Consider the following 16,271-nt stretch of genomic DNA (forward strand, 5'->3'; position numbering starts at 1 on the left):
GAAGTCGCAACGTTGCCGCTATGCTTCTTCTTCTTGAAGCTCTCAGTGTTCTTTCCTTTCAAGTATCGAGCTGCTAGTGGGGAGAGTGCTATTGCAGGTGAGTTCTCTCGAGCTTTTTAATATATTATTTAGATAATCTTGAGTAATTGCTCTTTTTAATGTCTTACTACTATCATGCTAAGTTGAGTAAGCGTGGGCGTTGTTATTTTTAGTTATTTGATAAGTGGAAATGTGTTACTTGCGATTGTCGGCCATCGGCAGCAACGTGGTTGTCTGTCGCCATTTTGACATTTTTTAAGGCTCAGTAGTAGACAGGCGTTTTTTCTAGATTTACATCTTGGTACTTAAAAGATGGTCAGACAACGCACCCTTATACATGCATAGTTCATGTAATTGAAGTCTTACCCCCTGTATTTTCAGGGTAAACTGTTGTCTGACCAGCTTTAGTTCACACACACACAGAGTTCTCCCCAACCACCACCACCATGCCACAGAACGAGCACATTGAGTTGTTCCAGAAGCGCTATGGCTTTCGCATGGATTATCAAGAAAGGCAGCGAAAGAAGAAGGCCAGGGAGCACAAACTGCAATCGAAGATGGCCCAGAAGCTGATTGGTATCAAGGGCAAGATCTTTGCCAAGAAGCGCTACTCTGAAAAGGTGCAACTCAAGAGGACCATCAAGGCACATGAAGAAAAGAAGACTCGCAAGAAGGAAGATGGAAAGGTGCCTGAAGGAGCCATGCCTGCTTACCTCCTGGATCGTGAGAACACATCACAAGCCAAACTGCTGTCTTCTATGGTGAAGCAGAAGCGCAAGGAGAAGGCTGGCAAATGGGATGTTCCTCTACCCAAAGTTCGTGCCCAGTCAGAAGCTGAAGTGTTCCGTGTCTTGAAGACGGGCAAGAGCCGCAGAAAGGGCTGGAAGAGGCTGGTGACCAAAGTTTGCTTCGTCGGAGAAGGTTTCACTCGTAAGCCGCCCAAGTACGAGCGTTTCGTCCGACCCATGGCATTGCGGTTCAAGAAGGCTCACGTCACACATCCGGAATTGAAAGCTACATTTTGTCTCCCGATTGTTGGCGTCAAGAAGAATCCCTCCTCTCCAATGTACACATCTCTGGGTGTCATAACAAAGGGAACCATCATTGAAGTCAATGTTTCTGAACTCGGTCTCGTCACTCAGGGTGGCAAAGTTGTGTGGGGCAAATATGCCCAAGTGACCAATAATCCTGAAAACGACGGATGTATCAACGCCATTTTGCTCGTTTGAACATAATACACACGAATTTTCGTTTAGCTTCGCCGTTTTAGCCTACGTTATCTTAGACTAGTCTTTAAGTTAAATTTGTGTGATTTAAATGTTTTCAAATATAAAATGTTTTAATTTGTTTATTTTTCTTTTGCAGCCGAGTTGTATGTTGTAAAACTCCACGATGCAGATCTTCGTTAAAACCCTCACGGGTAAAACCATTACCCTCGAAGTTGAGCCTTCTGACACTATCGAAAATGTCAAAGCCAAAATCCAGGATAAGGAAGGTATAAAAGCTCACCAAAGTTTCAATTTACATTTCTAATTATTTTGATGAGTTGACGTTCTTAGGACACTTAATATGTACACTGATTATAATAAGCGTTTATTTATCTGAATTTTCTGCATTTAATCATTCCCAGAAATACCTAGTTGGCACTTTTCTCATCATTGTCTCGTTCCTTTCAGGTATTCCTCCTGATCAGCAGAGGTTGATCTTCGCTGGCAAGCAGCTGGAAGATGGTCGCACTTTGTCCGACTACAACATCCAGAAGGAATCCACCTTGCACTTGGTGCTCCGCCTTCGTGGTGGTGCCAAGAAGCGCAAGAAGAAGAACTACACCACTCCCAAGAAGAACAAGCATAAGCACAAGAAAGTCAAGCTCGCTGTTCTCAAGTACTACAAGGTAATTTATCCGCAAAAATTTGTTATTGATTGGTGAATAATGTTTATTTTCTGATTAATTCCAGGTCGATGAAAATGGAAAGATCAACCGACTCCGCCGAGAGTGCCCTGGCGAGAAGTGTGGCGCTGGAGTTTTCATGGCCGCCCACAAGGATCGCCAATATTGCGGCAAATGCGCCAAAACCTTTGTTTTCAACGCGCCCGAGTCCGATGAATAAGCGATAGATATGTGGTTGTACGCCGTTGTGAAGTTGAATACACTATGGCTGTGCAAAATGACTGTTTTTATTGATTAGTTCGTTATTCTCAGCCGATGATGTGTATATACGACTTTACAGCTGGTTAATATAAGTGATGGAAATGTGATATTTCGAGCAACGTTAATACTTCAATAGCGATCGCATACATTTTGGTCCGAGGTTATTAAAGATTCAGATTATTTTCTCATGAAATATTCGTATTTATAATTAATTGAATGGAATTTGTTTTAGGACTGGGAGATTATAAAATGATAACTGAAAAACTTTTGAGAAAAAATAATAATAAAATATCGATACTGGTGAAAAACGAAAAATCGATTTCTAATATTACTCTATCCACTGTTTAGTATCAGGCAGCATGGCCGCTCCCCCAACCCAAGCTTTGTTCCAAGTTTCATTGATCTGCTGAGTTAGTTGCTTGACGTATCTAGTGGAGAACACAAGGCTTGGTGATATCGTTTTGGTTGTTTAGAATTATCCAGCCATGGCTGAATATTTGGCTTCGATTTTTGGAACAGAGAAGGACAAGTAATTTGTATTAAAATAGAAGTATTATCAATCCACGGTATTTAATACGATTTGACATTTAGGGTAAATTGTTCTTTTTACTTCAAAATTGGTGCTTGCCGGCACGGAGATCGATGCTCTCGTATTCACAACAAACCCACTTTCAGTCAGGTATTAAAGAACAAAGATTTATACAAATAATTTTGTTTTGAAAGAATATTTCTAATTGTTGTACATTTATCTAGACCATCTGTCTTCAGAATTTTTATGTAAATCCTCAAAATGCCACAAAGACCGCTGATGGAACTGCAGGTATAATGTGCATTGTCTTTTGTAAAATTCAATATTGACACTCTAGTTTCTGGTTTACAGTTCCTGGTATTGTTACCATGAGTGATGAAGAAGCCCAAGAACATTTTGATAACTTCTTTGAAGATGTATTTGCAGAATGTGAAGACAAGGTAAGAGGTAAAATAATGTGTTTTCCGTTTTGTTTTCTGCTAACTTTTAGTTTATGCAGTATGGAGAAATTGAGGAGATGAATGTTTGTGACAATCTTGGAGATCATCTTGTTGGAAATGTATACATTAAGGTATAGAGGAACTGTAAAATTACTCTACTACACAGACATACATAATTTTTGTCTTCAATCCAGTTTCGTAGAGAGGAAGATGCTGAGAAGGCTGTTAATGACTTGAATAACAGATGGTTTGCTGGAAGGCCAGTCTATGCTGAATTAAGCCCTGTAACAGATTTCCGCGAAGCTTGCTGCCGTCAATACGAACTGGGGTGAGTTGGAAAATTGCTCAACAAGTGCACATGGCACTTGTCAACTAATGATTTATTTTTGGTTTTCCCCAACATCACAAAGTTCTGGTGACTAAGAATTTGCGTTTTTCCCCACCCATACATATTCGAGTACTAATACGTTAAGAAATTTAAGTGAAATCTCACTGTTTACAGCCCAGCCAGTCCGACATCGGTTATTTACTAAACGCCTTCTGAAAAAATTGCCATTTTGTTTGTGACTGATTTTCTGTTTGTTTTTTCTTTCTAGCCCAGCCTTCTAGCAAATAATAATTTTTGTTTTTTCTTCTTCTCTTCACAGCCTCTTCAAGCTTCATTATTAGTACATTAGTGTACGACATCCCGAACCTTTTACACATCTTGAATATTTTTTTTAGATAGGCACGATTATCAGAAGTTGGCTAAATGAGAAAGAAAGCTGGACAAAGCCTTTACGATTGATGAAATTTAGCACATTCTTATTTTTGTTTGTTTATTATTTTCGTGGCGATGTGAGAATGGCGATTGGTTTACCAATGTTTGACTGGTTGTTGGCTTTTGTATGTAGAATGAAGCACAAGATGGAAGCTCTAGAAGGTGCTCGGGGTGGGAATAGAGGACGACCCCGTGTGCCCTTCAGCAGTGCTGACCAAAGGTAGTAAACACATACAGAAAATGTCACAAGTTCATTTTGATATTCAACTATATCTTAACAACTAACCAAAAGAGAAAATCACTCCAACTCTGTGACTTACCCACTTCATTTTATTTTCAACGTTCTAAACCTTCAATTGCTGACTATTCTTTACACTGTTAATTTGGTTTTTCGTTTAAATGTAGCGAGTGTACGCGAAGTGGATTTTGCAATTTCATGCATCTGAAACCAATTTCGCGCGAACTAAGACGTGAACTTTATGGACGTAAACGTAAAGGAAGGAGGTAATTAGAAATGATTTTATTATGCAGATCTTGCTTTATTAACCATCCATGTCATTTAAATTAATAGCTCCAGCCGAGATAGAGGTGGTTCCGGTGGACCTGGATCTGGTGGTGGTGGTGGTCCTCGACCTCGTGACCGTCGCCGATCTCGTTCCCGTGACCGTAGCGACCGTCGAGATCGTTCTGGACGCTATTAACAATTGTTTTTTCTATTTCAATCTTAAGCGTATTGTAATGCCATGATGAAAATACAACTACTTCACACTTTCAAATAATTGAAATTTCGCGCGTTTATTAAATTTAATTGCTTAGATAGTTTCTTGGATTGGCAGATTATATTTTATTATTTTGTTCTCGTCAGGAATATCCTGATTATTTGTCCATCCATCATAATCTTTCTTTTTAAAAAGGGGAAAAAGATGATAAAAAAAAACAAAAAATGAGCTTATGTTTAGTTTTTAGGGCCCGACACACCCGCAAGAGGCGCTAATATTATTCAAATTTGTGTTCACGTTTTTTCCCGAAGGATAAACGATAAAGGACTAGTTGAGAAGTGTTTTCTACTTTAAATCTCAAATTGTCAAATATCTGAAGTGTAGATAACGTTTGATTGCTTCTTCATTTAATTTGCTTGAGCAAACAGCGAAGGAAGAATTAATCGAAGTAAGAACGTTTGTATATTTATTGTTTTTTCCACACCACATGGGCACATGCTCATTTCAGATGGTCTGCATGACAAAAAATATTAATTGGTGGTTTATCAAAAGTTTGAAATTTCTTTCAATATCCAGAGAGACTGTAATTTCTTAGCAAACATAACAGCACAGACTACGAGATTTGGAAGACCTCATTTGTAACTGAAAACGATAATGAGTTCAGTATATTGCTGTTGACTTGTCAATGGCCATACAGCTTTCAGTCAGTTAATTATTGCCTCCTGTTATTGAAAAGGTATAGAACATGATTTCATTGATTTCCCCATTACATTTTCTACATTGAAGGATGTTACTGTTAATTAACTTAGGATCGATTGGACGAAGAAACAAGAAAGAACTATTTGTTTTGTGGTACAGACAGAAACGAAGATAATTTTGTTCATGGTGATGAAACAATTTACTATTAATCTAGTTATGATATTTCTGTTTTAATGAAATTCTTTTTTCCCTTATCAGTCTTCAAAGTTGATCAAAGAAACTAGGAACACTTAAAATAAGGATGGATATCCTAGAAGAAGAAGAATTCAACTGGATAGATGAAAACTTTTTGAGAAACAGCAGGCCACAAAAAGCAAGTTATTCCAATGTAATGATTTCATTTTGACAAGGCAAACATTTTAGATTATTAAATTGGTATATTTACACAGGAAAAGGATGAAGCCTGGAAGAGAGAGCTAGGACGGCAACAAGAAAGACACGCGTCGTGTGAAAATGTATCGTACAGTCACGAGAAGCAAGATCATCCTGCATCATTTTGTCCTCGAGACATAAAGGGAAGAAGATCGGTGAAACTTGAATTAGATAGAGAATATACAAAAACGGAGATATTAGACGTACTTTTTGGCGATGAAATGAATCACAGAATTTCTGATTCTTGTGAAACATTTGTATTTTCAAACACCCCTACTAAACAGGATGACCTTGCAGAAATAGAAATAATTGATCTTTGTGATTCCGAGGATGAATTGCACGAGGAAAAAAGCATTCCGAATTTGTGTGGGATGGCTAAAATGGAAGCAAACATCTCCATTCCTCAAGATGAGAAAATCATTACAGCTTCGGCAGTTGTTTTGACCGACTCTGAAATCAAGCAAGACCATCAGGTGTCAGTTAACAACAATTACTTAACAAGTAAAATTTCCAAGATCATTGATAGATTGGCTGTACCCATCAACTATGTTCTTGCTGGATTTGAACAAATAATTAGCGCTCTTTCATTCAGCTCTGACATGAAGTCTTGCTCTCTTGTTGGGGCCAGTAGTTCAAAAAACAGCAATAACCTGAAGCCCAATCCTTCAATGGCTACTTTGATGGATTTGAACACTTTACACCATGTTTCTCCTAAAGTAATATTCATTTTAAAGGTAGAGTTTAATTCTGTAGATATTTACATCCTTTTCACATTCAGGAGACGCTTCACAACGATTCTCAGCCAACAAAAGAAGAAAATCTGATGACTGAGTATTTAGAATCGGAGATTGATTGTTATTGCAATCCGGCGTTCCATACATGCCGAAATGCTCCCTCCATCATTGGCGATAACGCGAGGTCTTATTCAAGCGAGATTCGAAGAAAAGAAGGCGAAGTCGCAAGGCAAGCTCCATATGTCAATTTAGACACAAGGTATTGCAGATTCGTCTCCTAACTTAGCTTGTTGAACTACTGTACATTCCAATATCCTTTGTCCATTAAATCACAGAAATTCTCCACAAAAGCACAGTTTGAAAAGTCGTTATCGATCTGATCGTCGTAGTAGCCCTATGATGAATGTGAAAAATGTCCCTAAATCCGATATTGAATGCCAATTGAAACAATACGAATATGCAGATAGTGAATTTCAAACCTCAAAAACTTCATTGTCTGCAGTGGAAATTGAAGCAACAAGGCTTATATCAACCAATGACGAATGTGGTGGGAAATTAATAATTTGATTAAGTTTTGAGCATTAATAGGGCGCGCTGAACATTACATTTTTTTATATAGGTATTCCTCAGAACTTGACCAGTCGAAAGTGTGAATTACAATTTAACGGTAATAACACTCAAACCTTGTCCTACGAACGTGATCTACTTTCTGAAAACAAGCCACTGAATTCATCAACCTCCTCATTACCTCCCTTCATAGAGGGTGATGAGGAAGTTTCTACTCCATGTGTTTCTCTTGAATGCACAACAGCGCCTAGTTCTGATTGTATTGTTGCTCCATTTGTTTCTCGTTGTTCAAGCATGACTGAAATTCCTCTTCGCATATCTACTCGACAAAAATCTCGGCCTCATAGATACCGAGATACCGATGACGATTTGAATATGAGACATGCAAGAATGACGAAAGCGAGATCCAGCTCAACCAAACTTAGAAGTATATACATGCATATTATGCATTATTTTGGATATATTTTATTTAGTTAATGATATGTTTATTTTATTTTGCAGAACCATTGATCAATGCAGTAAGATCTGTTAATGTGGAGCCCGTCGTTGAATGTGAAAGTTTGGAAAGTTATCATGTCGATGACGTAGAAGGTATCCCTATTTTTTCATTTGTTAACTCTGAGGATCTTGTCAAGTTTTGTGCTGATCAGCTATAAGATACCCTATCGAATGTCAGTTTACATCGATATAGCTGCATACAATATGCAACCGTTTTTCTTTTTGAATTAATCAGATAGTACCGAACCACGTGGTTTTCTACTTGAACAGCGATTAACCTGGATTAACCAGAAATATTTTATTGTTTTGTTTTTTGTTTTTTGCTATTTTTTTTTCTCTTTCTACTTTTTGTTTAGTAAAGCAATTACCAATGGTCATTTTGAATTTATGTAGTTTATGGTTTTGTGCTACATATTCATTGTTCAACTTAGATTTGTTAATTCATTAGATTAAAATTTCGGGAATGCTAACTTGATCGTTCTAAATTAAGACGAATATTGCCTGAAACTGGACGATTCAAACCAGTCAACATTATCAATAAAAAACTCTAATTTTTTCATTGTAACTTTCTCTGGTAACTTTTAGCCAAAAATGAAAGCTAGATTAATCTATTAATCACATGGTACGCACTGCACTACGGGAATTGGACTAGCGTCCGTTCAGGAAAATAAGTTTCATCTAGCATTAGTCGGCCAAACCGGGCAATCAGATAATCAGTGTGAGATTAGTAAATATGAATAATAAGATGACGAAATTGATTCTCATTCGCCTCATTATATTTCATTCGAAATTCTCATTACAGTTCATCAGCGCAATGCGTGAACCGATTTCATCAGAGAAAAGGTTGCTCTCTTCATCGTCCCACTTAAAAAAACAGCTAGGTTTTACATTATTTAAAATTTATTATAAACTTAAATAGAAGAGGTAAAAAGAGCATTTCATTTCTTATTTCTTTGGTTTTGTCATTCTAGCTGGGTACTATTTATTGGAATGAATATTCCATCACATCCATGATCCTTCCTTCCCTAACCCATGGGACAGAAGACAAGGCAGTCTAAGTTCTATTCCTGAGATAGAAGTTTTATCTCTTTTTGTGTTACTGAGCCCAATTTGAACAAATTATGTTCCCCTCCTTTGAGGTCGACGATTACCACTTTTTGTAAATGTCAACATAGAAGTGTTCAAATATGAGTAACTTTAGTTTCTTCGATTTCTTTGTTACCTTTCTTTGATAGATTAGTTATTAGCAAGACGGGTGAGCAGGCAGCAGGGCAGCGCAGCAAGAGGCGCTATTATTCAAATTTGTGTTAACGTTTTTTTCCAGAAGGAAAAAGGAGTTAATTTAATTAATTGAAAAGTGTTTTCTACTTTATGTTCATTCATTAGAAAAAAGCCGCTGCTATTTTCATTTCTCATTTGTCGAAAACTAGGTAGCCTAACTAGGTTGCCAGTTGCCACCGCTCTTCATTGCTGTGGTTACTGCTGCCACCTATTGTCTGGTTCGCCCACTTTTTCTGTTCCCTATAGAGGGGGTTACATCGGGACCAGGAGGGCCCGATGCCTTAGAAGTAAGTAAGTAAGTTAGAGGTTAATCGATTTCCGGATGTGTTGTGTGTGTGCTGTGTGGTCGAAAGTGCTGCATGGGTCGTTTCAGAATTCGTTAAATTTGGATTAAGTTCGTGTTCAAGGTGAGGCTCATATAAAGTTGAGTTATCTTTGATGTTCAGTGTTATTGTTACACTTTTTCGTTTAGATGAAAACTGCAAAGATGCATCCGATTAAACCCAAAGCAAACCTTCGTTGTAAGAAACAACATGCTAGTTGTGTTACGGTTGACCAATTTTATGTAATGATGAAAGAGGCTGAAGTCAAAGAAAAACAATCTAAAAAGGAAATATTTGAGCTGATTGGTGTATTGGATAATAAACTAATGAATGTTGATGCCAAAGGTAAATATTGAGTCACCGCCTTTTCCTAAAAATAGAAAAATTGTTTTTCTGTTATGCTTTTCATCTAATAATTTAATTTCCAGGATAATTTAATCTCTTTTTTTAAATAGTAAATGAGGCGAATAAGAGGATTAACCACCTCAAAGTGAGCAGCATTAAAAGAATGGATATCCTGGAAGAAAAAGTCAATGGGATAAATCGTAGATGTTTAGAAATACGAAACAGAGTATTAGTAAGTTGTCTAGATAAAGTCAGTAATTTTAGTTTGACTATGCAAACATAAAAAATAGTATTAACGCAATTTTTGTACAGGAAAAACACGATGGTTATGCACGAGACAGGAAGTCGGAAAGTCGCATAAACGAATCAAAGAGTCAGAGTTCCCGACATCGAGACAAGTCTTTCAAAGCTCAAGAGAGAGAAAGGGAGAGAGAAAAGCAGAGAGAAGAGCAGAGAGAAAAGGAAAGATCAGAGCAGAGAGAAAAGGAAAGAGCAGAGCAGAGAGCAAAGGAAAGAGCAGAGCAGAGAGCAAAGGAAAGAGAAAAGCAGAAAGAAAAGGAAAGAGAAAAGCAGAGAGAAAAGCAAAGAGCAGAGCAGAGAGCAGAGCAGAGAGCAAAGCAGAGAGCAAAAGAAAGAGAAGAGCAAAGAGAAAAGCAGAGAGAAGAGCAGAGAGAAAAGGAAAGAGAAGAGCAGAGAGCAAAGGAAAGAGATCATCGACGAGATCAAGAGAGTCGAAGAAAAATTGCACGAGAAAGCCATGAGTCTCGTGAAAGAAAATCGGACATTCGGATGAAGCCTGATTCATCTTGTTCTCCGGACAACAGTAGCACAATCAACAAATCTGAAACCGGACAAGACAACGACAGCCTCCATGAACCCCTCCTTGTTACCGGACAGGGAGGTTTACTTCCTTTAACAGAAGTAAGTTTAAGATAGGGATGAATAATATCAAATAAATGTCAATATTTGCTTGTTTTTAATATCAGATCCAGCTCCAGGAATTAGCAAAGCCAGATAATTGTGTCCAATTTATTGGAAAGTTGCTTCTTGCCTCTTATCCCGAGGGTTACTTTTTGATAAAGGAAAATTCCTTTGCTGTTGCTGTAACTCCATATCACATGGATGCCCTCTACAGTAAACAAGTTCCTCTAATATTTTCAAACCCAAATCTAACTTAACGTTTTATAATATCTTATTTGTTACAGGGATTGTTTCCAGTAAATACAAAGAAATAAAACGGCGTGGTCGTCCCTCTCAAAACCTTACAAAGGAAGAAATGTCTTTGGTTATTCGTAATAAGGTCATTAAATTCAGAACAGTGAATCGTCATCTGATACAGTAACCCTTCCCATTTTTTAATTTACTTGAACTATTTATCGTTAATCTGTTCAGTAATCATTAAGTTTGTTTCGTCTGTGCGAACAGTGAGTTTCAGAATCAGGACAGGTTAATACATCAAACTTATTAAAAAAATCTCAATTGCTTTCAGGTTAATATGTTACAGACATTTTATACGGTAAGTGAATCTACTGAGTTATCTTGTGTAGAGTAGCTATTGATTGATATTAAGATTTTTAAGTGTTATTGCAATTAATTGGTTTATTCTATTTAAACTTTTGGATGTAGCCTAAATTTGCAACTAGCAGGATTATTGGAGATGGCCATCAAACTTTTACATTTCCTTTCAATCAATTCTCGACAGATTATTCAGGTATGCCTAAATATTTATTTCTTGCTTCATTTTTATTCCCAGTATTGTTTTGTCGCGTAAGACTAAATTTCGAAAATTTGGAGCTGTGATCAATTGGATGTCGAAAACTTGATTTGCTTGATGATAAGTTAATATTTATTCATTTTCATTCCGTAAATACCATTTTATAGAATTTTTTTTACTGTCTTACTAAAAGAGAAGATAACCTATATTTCAATGCTAACCAAAGTGCAAAGCGTTCCTTCATTAAAAAGGTATATTGTTTAATGGAATCTTTCGGCATAGGCTGCATCGGCTTTGAACCCAATTCTCGTTATCTTTTCTCGTTCTGCCAATAATTTGTTTTCCCGTAATTCTAATAGACCGTCTCACAAGCCATTAAACGACGTGATACGAATACGGCACGAATTTTTACATCCTCAGAAAAAAAAAGTTGCAAGAGATGGGCGGTTCTCTGGACGGGCGACCATCATTCTGTGTTTAGCACCTGGTGGGAGATTTTTGTACCTTTAATTGTCTAAACTCTTAAGCCAAAATCAGTGTCAGCATGGTATAATAGGCTAACGGCTAACCTATTATACATGGTGTCAGTGTGTCACCGGGTGTCACGCTGGTCTGAGAAAGACATAGGAAGACGCCATTGTTATCTCGTGATGGTAAAACTATTCTCCTCGATTTGAAAAGCTTATCTACCAAGTTTTTATTGCTTGCAGTTTAGTTTTAATCTCTAACCTCATTTAGACTACGTCAGTGATCGAATATGTGATTTTTGCGAGATTTTGTATAGACGTTCATCGCACTCCTTAAAGTTGTTTAGCGTTCAGTGAGTTGTTAATAGTGAGTTTCATTATTTTGGACATTTTACATTGTATTGAATGCTACTTTTCACAGTAACGTCGGTAACGTCTAGGTCCAACCGAAATTATCGTTTTGTCTCTCGCGTGATTACGAAGATGATGATACAGAGTCTTATAAATTCATGTGGAACATCCATAGATTACAGAAGCTATTGGCTGTTTGCTTTCTAGAAGTAAAGCAACAGGTCTGGTTCGTATTATCCAATCAGAATTTTCGTAATTCTTGAATTGCACGAAAAACATTTTCTTTATTTTAAGGGCTTGGTGAGAGTTGACAGCCAAATAAATTTTGACCTCCAACATGCTCAAATCCACAACATGTTGGAGGTAAATCCGCAGGTCTAAATCCGACAGCTTTCACATTGAAGTACCAGAAGTTTTTTGCATCTTTTACTTATAACTTATGCCTTATGGCTTTCAATGCTCTTCATTGCTGTGGTTACTGCTGTCACCTATCGTCTGTTTCGCACACTTTTTCTGTTAAAAAAATGGAAGGTTATGGGCATGGTTATGGGCCTGAGAAGTTAAGGGGTCATTCGATTTCCGGATCTGTTGTTTCTGGACGTGTGATGTGTCGCAGTTAGCAGCTTGCAGTGTGGTCGAAGGTGAAAAGCTCTGCGTAGGTCGTTTTAAAATTCGCTAAATTTGGATCAAGTTCGTGTTTAAGGTGAGGCTCATATAAAGTTGAGTGATCTTTGATATTCAGTGTTATTGTATTTTCGTTTAAATAAAATAAATCCTTCTTAGATGGATCCGATTCAACCCAAAGAAAATGTTGATGATTTGCAACAAAATGATAGTTGTGTTACGGTTGACGAATTTCGTGTATTGATGAAAGAGGCTGAAGTCCAACTCAAAGAAAAACTAGAAAAAAAGAAAATTTATGAGCTGATTGGTGTATTGGATGGTAAACTAATGGATGTTGACAACAAAGGTAAATCGAGTCACCTTTTCCTAAATATAGGAAATTTCCCTTTTGTTTTTGCTATCTGTTTAATACTGGAATTTAATCACATTTTTTTCTTGTAATAGTTAATAAGAGAATTGACACTCTGGAAGTAAAAAGCAATCGAAGAATGGATATCCTGCAAGAAAGAATGGATATCATAGAAGAAAAAGTCAATGAGATAGATAACACATGTTTAGCCATTCGAGACAAAATTTTAGGAAGTATGCCACCAAAATCAGTGGATAAAGTCAGTAATTTTAGTTTGACTATGCAAACAAAAAATAGTATTAACGCAATTTTTGTACAGGAAAAGCACGATGGTTATGCACGAGACAGGAAGTCGGAAAGTCGCATAAACGAATCAAAGAGTCATAGTTCCCGCCGTCGAGACAAGTCAGTCAAAGCTCCAGAGAGAGAAATGGAGAGAGAAAAGGAAAGAGCAGAGCAGAAAGAAAAAGAAAGGGAGAGAGATCAACATAAACGAGATCATCTTAAAGGAATTTCACGTGAAAGCCACAAGTCCCATGAAAGAAAATCGGACAAGCGGAGGAAGCATGATTCATCTATTTCTCTAGACACAACCAGTAGCAGAAAAAAGCAAACTGAACCCGTTCGAGACAACGGCAGTCGCCGTGAACCCCGCGTTATTACCGGGCAGGCAGGTTTACTTCCTTTAACAGAAGTAAGTTTAAGATAGGGATGAATAATATCAAATAAATTTCAATATCAATGATTGCGTTTTGTTAATTTCAGATCCAGCTCCAGGCATTAGCAAAGCCAGATAATTGTGTTAAATTTATTGGAAAGTTGGCTCTTGCCTCCTATCCTGAGGGTTACTTTTTGAAAAAGACAAATTCCTTTGCTGTTGCCGTAACTTCACATCAGATTGATGCCCTCTACAGTAATAAGTTCCTGTATTATTTTCAAAACCAAAATCTAACTTAACATTTTATTATATGTTTTTTTTACAGGTATTGTTTCTAGCAAATACAAAGAAATAAAAAGATGTGGTCGTCCTCGTCCCTCTCAAAATCTTACAAAGGAAGTAATGACTGATGTTATTCGTAATAGGGTCAATTTTTTCAGAAGTATGAATCGTCATCTGATGTATTGACCCCTCAAATTTTTTTATTACTTGAATCTTTTATTGTTAATATGTTCGGTAATAATTAAGTTTGTTTCATCTGTTCATCTGTGCGAACAAAAAGGAGTTTGAATTCAGAAAGGAAGAGGTATCCTTAATACATCAAACATTTTTAACAAGTTCTAATTGCTTTCAAGTTAATATGTTACAGACATTTTTATGTAGTAAGTGAATCTGCTGAGTAATCTTTGTGTAGAGTAACCATTGATTGCTATTAAGAACTTGAGTGTTATTGCAATTAATTGGTTTATTCTGTTTAAACTTTTGGATGTAGCCAAAATTTGCAACTAGCAGGATTATTGGAGATGCGCTGCCATGGCCATGAAACTGTTAAATTCCCTTTCAATCAATTCTCAACAGATTACTCAGGTATATGCCTAAATATTTTTTCTTGCTTCATTTTTATTTACAGTATTGTTTTGTCGCGTACGACTAAATTTCGAAAATTTGGAGCTGTGATCAATTGGATGTCGAAAACTTGATTTGCTTGATGATAAGTTAATAACTAGATGCTTCTAAAAGTTAAGTTTAATTTCAAGTTCTATTGGTATTATTATTGCATTCCGTAAATACCGTTTTATTGAAATATATTGATACTATTTTACTAAAACAGAAAATAACGTTTATTTCAATGCTAACCGAAGTGCAAAGCTTTCCTTCTTTAAAAAGGTATATTGTTTAATGGAATCTTTCGGCATAGCCTACATCGGCTTTGAACAACCCAATCCTCAAAAAAGTTATCTTTTTCTCGTTCTGCCAATAATTTTTTTCCGTAATTCTAATAGACCGTCTCACAAGTCTCTAGCCATAAAAACGACGCGATACGAATACCGGAATACGACACGAATTTTTACATCCTCAGGGAAAAAAAGTTGCAAGAGATGGGCGGTTCTCTGGACGGGCGACCATCATTCTGTGTTTAGCACCTGGTGTGAGATTTTTGTACCTTCCATTGTCTTAAGCCAAAATCAGTGTCAATGTGTCACCGTGTGTCACGCTGGTCTGAGAAAGGAAGGTAGACGCCGATGTTATCTCGTGATTTTCGTGATGGTTAAAACTATTCTCCTCAATTTGAAAAGCTTTTCTACCAATTGAATAAGTTTTTATTGCTTGCAGTTTAGTTGTAATCTCCATTCTCCTTTGGACTACGTCAGTGACCGAATATGGGATTTTTGCAAGATTTTGTATCGACGTTCATCCCACTCCTCAAAGTTGTTTAGCGTTTAGTGAGTTGTTAATAGTGAATTTCATTATTTTGTTCATTCTTCATTGTATTGTAATCTACATCATTTTTTGTTTCCAATAGGCTGACCGAGAACTGCATCCCAAGTCAGATTTCCAGTATGCAGGTTTCATGCAAAGCGAAAGCACGATTATTGTCATCTTGATGCCAATGTAAGGATAATTTTTTTAAGAATTATTACATTAATAGACTTGTAGAACACCCAAGAAAGTAAAGATTGTACTTCATTACAGGAATATGCTGTGTGATGAATCATATAGTGTGAAAATGCTAGTAGCTGTACGGTGATTCGCAGTTATACATCAGCAAATCAGTTGCCATCGCAGTGGAGATAGATCAAATGGTTTGATGGTTCCTGTGTTGACGCTTTGCGAAGGGAAGCAAGAGTCAATCTACGAGTACATGTGCCCCAATTGTGAGCCGCTGGGAGTCCAAAAGCTACGAAAGGCACTCGCGTCTACGAGGAACTATGCGATTTTCTACAGCAGTTGCAGACCCACAAGAGCCGTTCCTTCATCCTTGAGCCTGTCGATGTTCAACAAGTCGCCGACTTATCAGATCATCAAGGATCCCATGGAATTACAAATGGTTCGAGACCAATATTATAGAGAGACGGCCTACAAATGAGTGAATGACAGAATTTATTGGCGACACCAACGATTTCGCGTTTCATTTAAAAGTTGTTGGTAAGTGTAAATTAAATTAACAACTTTTATTTTTACCGTGTATAAGTGTTAATGATAATTGTTTATTTTATTTGTTTTAGACGGTTTTAGATCCTGACTGAAAACATGGGTACGTTGGTGCGAGTCGGTAAGAGTGGTGAAATACCAGTGGTGAAGCAAGAAG

General features: G+C 37.1%; 4 protein-coding genes across 15 annotated transcripts; all 4 read left to right on the plus strand.

Moving 5' to 3' along the window:
• On the plus strand, positions 1-2,211 carry LOC124205170 (ubiquitin-40S ribosomal protein S27a). Of its 3 annotated transcripts, none has more exons than XM_046602545.1 (4): positions 1-97; positions 1,405-1,534; positions 1,716-1,933; positions 1,998-2,211. In XM_046602545.1, the coding sequence occupies exons 2-4, from the start codon at positions 1,432-1,434 to the stop codon at positions 2,148-2,150; spliced, it is 474 nt and encodes a 157-aa protein (XP_046458501.1). In that variant the 5' UTR covers positions 1-97; positions 1,405-1,431; the 3' UTR covers positions 2,151-2,211. The 3 variants fall into 3 exon arrangements, with proteins under 3 accessions (XP_046458501.1, XP_046458492.1, XP_046458508.1); XM_046602552.1 differs by having other exon boundaries at positions 50-97; positions 421-1,534; XM_046602536.1 differs by lacking the exons at positions 1,405-1,534; positions 1,716-1,933; positions 1,998-2,211 and adding an exon at positions 421-1,294.
• Positions 2,212-2,548: 337 nt separating this feature from the next.
• On the plus strand, positions 2,549-4,696 carry LOC124205163 (splicing factor U2AF 35 kDa subunit-like protein). Its single transcript, XM_046602524.1, has 9 exons — positions 2,549-2,720; positions 2,783-2,870; positions 2,945-3,011; positions 3,072-3,160; positions 3,220-3,291; positions 3,355-3,488; positions 4,054-4,140; positions 4,326-4,424; positions 4,492-4,696. The coding sequence occupies exons 1-9, from the start codon at positions 2,677-2,679 to the stop codon at positions 4,619-4,621; spliced, it is 810 nt and encodes a 269-aa protein (XP_046458480.1). The 5' UTR covers positions 2,549-2,676; the 3' UTR covers positions 4,622-4,696.
• A 226-nt stretch (positions 4,697-4,922) lies between these two features.
• Positions 4,923-8,779, plus strand: LOC124204969. Of its 5 annotated transcripts, XR_006879178.1 has the most exons (11): positions 4,924-5,087; positions 5,192-5,375; positions 5,449-5,524; positions 5,597-5,726; positions 5,788-6,486; positions 6,549-6,763; positions 6,840-7,051; positions 7,124-7,498; positions 7,573-7,662; positions 8,372-8,450; positions 8,541-8,779. XR_006879178.1 is itself a non-coding variant. In XM_046602260.1 (10 exons), the coding sequence occupies exons 4-10, from the start codon at positions 5,640-5,642 to the stop codon at positions 8,389-8,391; spliced, it is 1,698 nt and encodes a 565-aa protein (XP_046458216.1). In that variant the 5' UTR covers positions 4,924-5,087; positions 5,192-5,375; positions 5,449-5,524; positions 5,597-5,639; the 3' UTR covers positions 8,392-8,779. The 5 variants fall into 5 exon arrangements, 4 of the variants coding, with proteins under 4 accessions (XP_046458203.1, XP_046458216.1, XP_046458189.1 ...); XM_046602260.1 differs by having other exon boundaries at positions 8,372-8,779; XM_046602247.1 differs by lacking the exons at positions 8,372-8,450; positions 8,541-8,779 and having other exon boundaries at positions 4,923-5,087; positions 5,597-5,711; positions 7,573-8,124.
• Positions 8,780-9,087: 308 nt separating this feature from the next.
• On the plus strand, positions 9,088-14,295 carry LOC124205031 (RNA-binding protein 25-like). Of its 6 annotated transcripts, XM_046602329.1 has the most exons (9): positions 11,803-11,885; positions 11,943-12,052; positions 12,121-12,271; positions 12,345-12,753; positions 12,834-13,020; positions 13,119-13,282; positions 13,343-13,717; positions 13,789-13,936; positions 14,007-14,295. In XM_046602329.1, the coding sequence occupies exons 5-9, from the start codon at positions 12,834-12,836 to the stop codon at positions 14,147-14,149; spliced, it is 1,017 nt and encodes a 338-aa protein (XP_046458285.1). In that variant the 5' UTR covers positions 11,803-11,885; positions 11,943-12,052; positions 12,121-12,271; positions 12,345-12,753; the 3' UTR covers positions 14,150-14,295. The 6 variants fall into 6 exon arrangements, with proteins under 6 accessions (XP_046458276.1, XP_046458301.1, XP_046458311.1 ...); XM_046602320.1 differs by lacking the exons at positions 11,803-11,885; positions 11,943-12,052; positions 12,121-12,271; ... (2 more) ...; positions 13,119-13,282; positions 13,343-13,717 and adding exons at positions 9,088-9,257; positions 9,323-9,518; positions 9,629-9,768; positions 9,831-10,439; XM_046602345.1 differs by lacking the exons at positions 11,803-11,885; positions 11,943-12,052; positions 12,121-12,271; ... (1 more) ...; positions 12,834-13,020; positions 13,119-13,282 and adding exons at positions 9,114-9,257; positions 9,323-9,518; positions 9,629-9,768.
• The last annotated feature ends 1,976 nt before the right edge of the window (positions 14,296-16,271 follow it).

The sequence above is a fragment of the Daphnia pulex genome, chromosome 2, assembly GCF_021134715.1.
Source record: "Daphnia pulex isolate KAP4 chromosome 2, ASM2113471v1".
In the NCBI taxonomy this organism is placed as follows: domain Eukaryota; kingdom Metazoa; phylum Arthropoda; class Branchiopoda; order Diplostraca; family Daphniidae; genus Daphnia; species Daphnia pulex.

Coding starts and splice junctions, on each gene's coding strand:
- LOC124205163 (XM_046602524.1), top strand. CDS start 2,677: ATGGCTGAATATTTGGCTTCGATTTTTGGAACAGAGAAGGACAA. Junction 3,012..3,071: donor GACCGCTGATGGAACTGCAG/GTATAATGTGCA, acceptor TCTGGTTTACAG/TTCCTGGTATTGTTACCATG. Junction 4,141..4,325: donor TTCAGCAGTGCTGACCAAAG/GTAGTAAACACA, acceptor GTTTAAATGTAG/CGAGTGTACGCGAAGTGGAT.
- LOC124205031 (XM_046602320.1), top strand. CDS start 9,323: ATGAAAACTGCAAAGATGCATCCGATTAAACCCAAAGCAAACCTTCGT. Junction 9,519..9,628: donor AATGAATGTTGATGCCAAAG/GTAAATATTGAG, acceptor TTTTTTAAATAG/TAAATGAGGCGAATAAGAGG. Junction 10,440..13,788: donor GTTTACTTCCTTTAACAGAA/GTAAGTTTAAGA, acceptor TGTTAATTTCAG/ATCCAGCTCCAGGCATTAGC.
- LOC124204969 (XM_046602233.1), top strand. CDS start 5,640: ATGGATATCCTAGAAGAAGAAGAATTCAACTGGATAGATGAAAACTTT. Junction 6,487..6,548: donor TACACCATGTTTCTCCTAAA/GTAATATTCATT, acceptor TTTCACATTCAG/GAGACGCTTCACAACGATTC. Junction 7,499..7,572: donor CAGCTCAACCAAACTTAGAA/GTATATACATGC, acceptor TTTATTTTGCAG/AACCATTGATCAATGCAGTA.
- LOC124205170 (XM_046602536.1), top strand. CDS start 486: ATGCCACAGAACGAGCACATTGAGTTGTTCCAGAAGCGCTATGGCTTT.